Source organism: Petaurus breviceps, unplaced genomic scaffold, assembly GCF_028583685.1.
Source record: "Petaurus breviceps papuanus isolate PSGF00001 unplaced genomic scaffold, PetGlider_PUasm1.0 138, whole genome shotgun sequence".
In the NCBI taxonomy this organism is placed as follows: Eukaryota; Metazoa; Chordata; class Mammalia; order Diprotodontia; family Petauridae; genus Petaurus; species Petaurus breviceps.
Genome location: NW_027185694.1, coordinates 23,622,712 through 23,624,258, shown reverse-complemented (window position 1 = coordinate 23,624,258; position 1,547 = coordinate 23,622,712). Strand labels below are relative to the sequence as shown.

Here is a 1,547-nt window from a genome sequence, read left to right as displayed (position 1 = left end):
AAGAGAAGAGAAGAGAAGAGAAGAGAAGAGAAGAGAAGAGAAGAGAAAAAGAAAAGAAAAGACAAAAAATAGAAGGAAGAAAAACAGAGGAGGAGACAAATGAGGAAGAGAAGGGGGGATGAGGCCCCTGCCCTTAGGGTTGGGAAGACAAGACTTCTACAGATAAGGAAGATATCTAAGTGACACAATGCACAGAGGCTTGGACTTGAAGTCAGGAGGAGCTGAGTTTGAATCCTACCTCAGACACTTACTAGCTGTGTGACCTTGGGCAAGTTGCTTAACCTCTCTCAGCCTCAGTTTCCTCATTTGTAAAATAAGGATAATAATAACGCCTCTCAGGGTTGTTGTGAGGATCAAATGAGATGACATGTGTAAAGTGATTTACAAAGCCTAAAATGCCATGTAAATGCTAGTATTAATAATAGTACTTGTATTTATAGAGAAATGATATGGGATAGAATCACTTATTGAACTGAATATAATCAAGTCCCAAAATTATGGTATGAGAAGATGATCCCCACAAATTCCCTCTGACGCACCCCTCTTGGGCCCAGGACCCTGAGAAGGTGGGCAGCTGGGAAGCCCAGGTCTGTGATGGTGCGTTGCCCCAAACTTTCTTTGGTTTTACAGCAGGGAATCTCAGCCCTGACTAACGTGCCTGTCCGTGACGCCATGTTTGCTGCCATCTTCCACAACGTGCGGCCCCGCCTCACTCGCCTCAGCCCCCAGGAGTACAAGGACTGGTTCAGACACAGGCTTGGTCTCTGGCTCCCTAGCATCACTGCTGAAGCCCTTGCTGGTCTCCCCAAGAACATGCCCTGTGGCATTTTTCAAATTGTGTAAGTGACTGCGGCCTCTAAGACTTCTCCTTTCCTGCCCTAGAGCCAATGGACACCAGAGCTCTCTTTACTGGAGCTTAGCCTCAACCTACCAGTTCCCAGGGTTCCCAAAAAGTATGAGGTTTGCCCCTTCCATACACAGGGTGTTCCTAAAATCTGAACATAGGAAATCCCATTAACTAAGCATATTTTCAAGAAATGAAATGAATGAAATTTTCAACAACACTTTATTAGCATAAATGAGATTTCATAGGAAGATATAGGAGACACAGGAAATCTCATAAATTAATTAAATTAAATTAATTTCATTAATATTGAAAATAGTACCCAATAGCTAATGAAAGCTTTTATTCCATATGAAATTGTCATGGCTAAAATTTATGCTAATTAAATAAAATGCTGTTGAAAATTTCATTTCTTGAAAATATGCATAGTTAGTTGGGAGGGATGGGGAGGATATAAGAGAGAACAAATTGGGGGAAGGGGTATTCAGTAGGCTTGATATTTTGGGGTGGGGGTAGGGGAAAGACAGGGAGAAAAAATTGTGATTCAAAATCTGGTGGAAATGAATGTTGAAAACTAAAAATAAATAAATAAATGGGGGGGGTAGAAAATATGCATAGTTAATGAGATTTCCTATGTGCCCAGACTTTAGGGACACCCTGTAGCTAGACAGACAGACAGATGGACAGACATAGATAGATAGAT

The 1,547-nt window shown here is 41.5% G+C and overlaps 1 protein-coding gene across 1 annotated transcript in view; it reads left to right on the top strand.

The window, feature by feature from the left end:
* LOC138144207 (uncharacterized) overlaps nucleotides 1-843 on the top strand; it is a 5,441-nt gene extending 4,598 nt beyond the window's left edge. Inside the window, exon 6 of the mRNA XM_069065550.1 lies at nucleotides 631-843. Coding sequence (XP_068921651.1) covers nucleotides 631-843 — 213 coding nt within the window. The remainder of the gene's footprint in view (nucleotides 1-630) is intronic.
* Nucleotides 844-1,547: the final 704 nt, after the last annotated feature.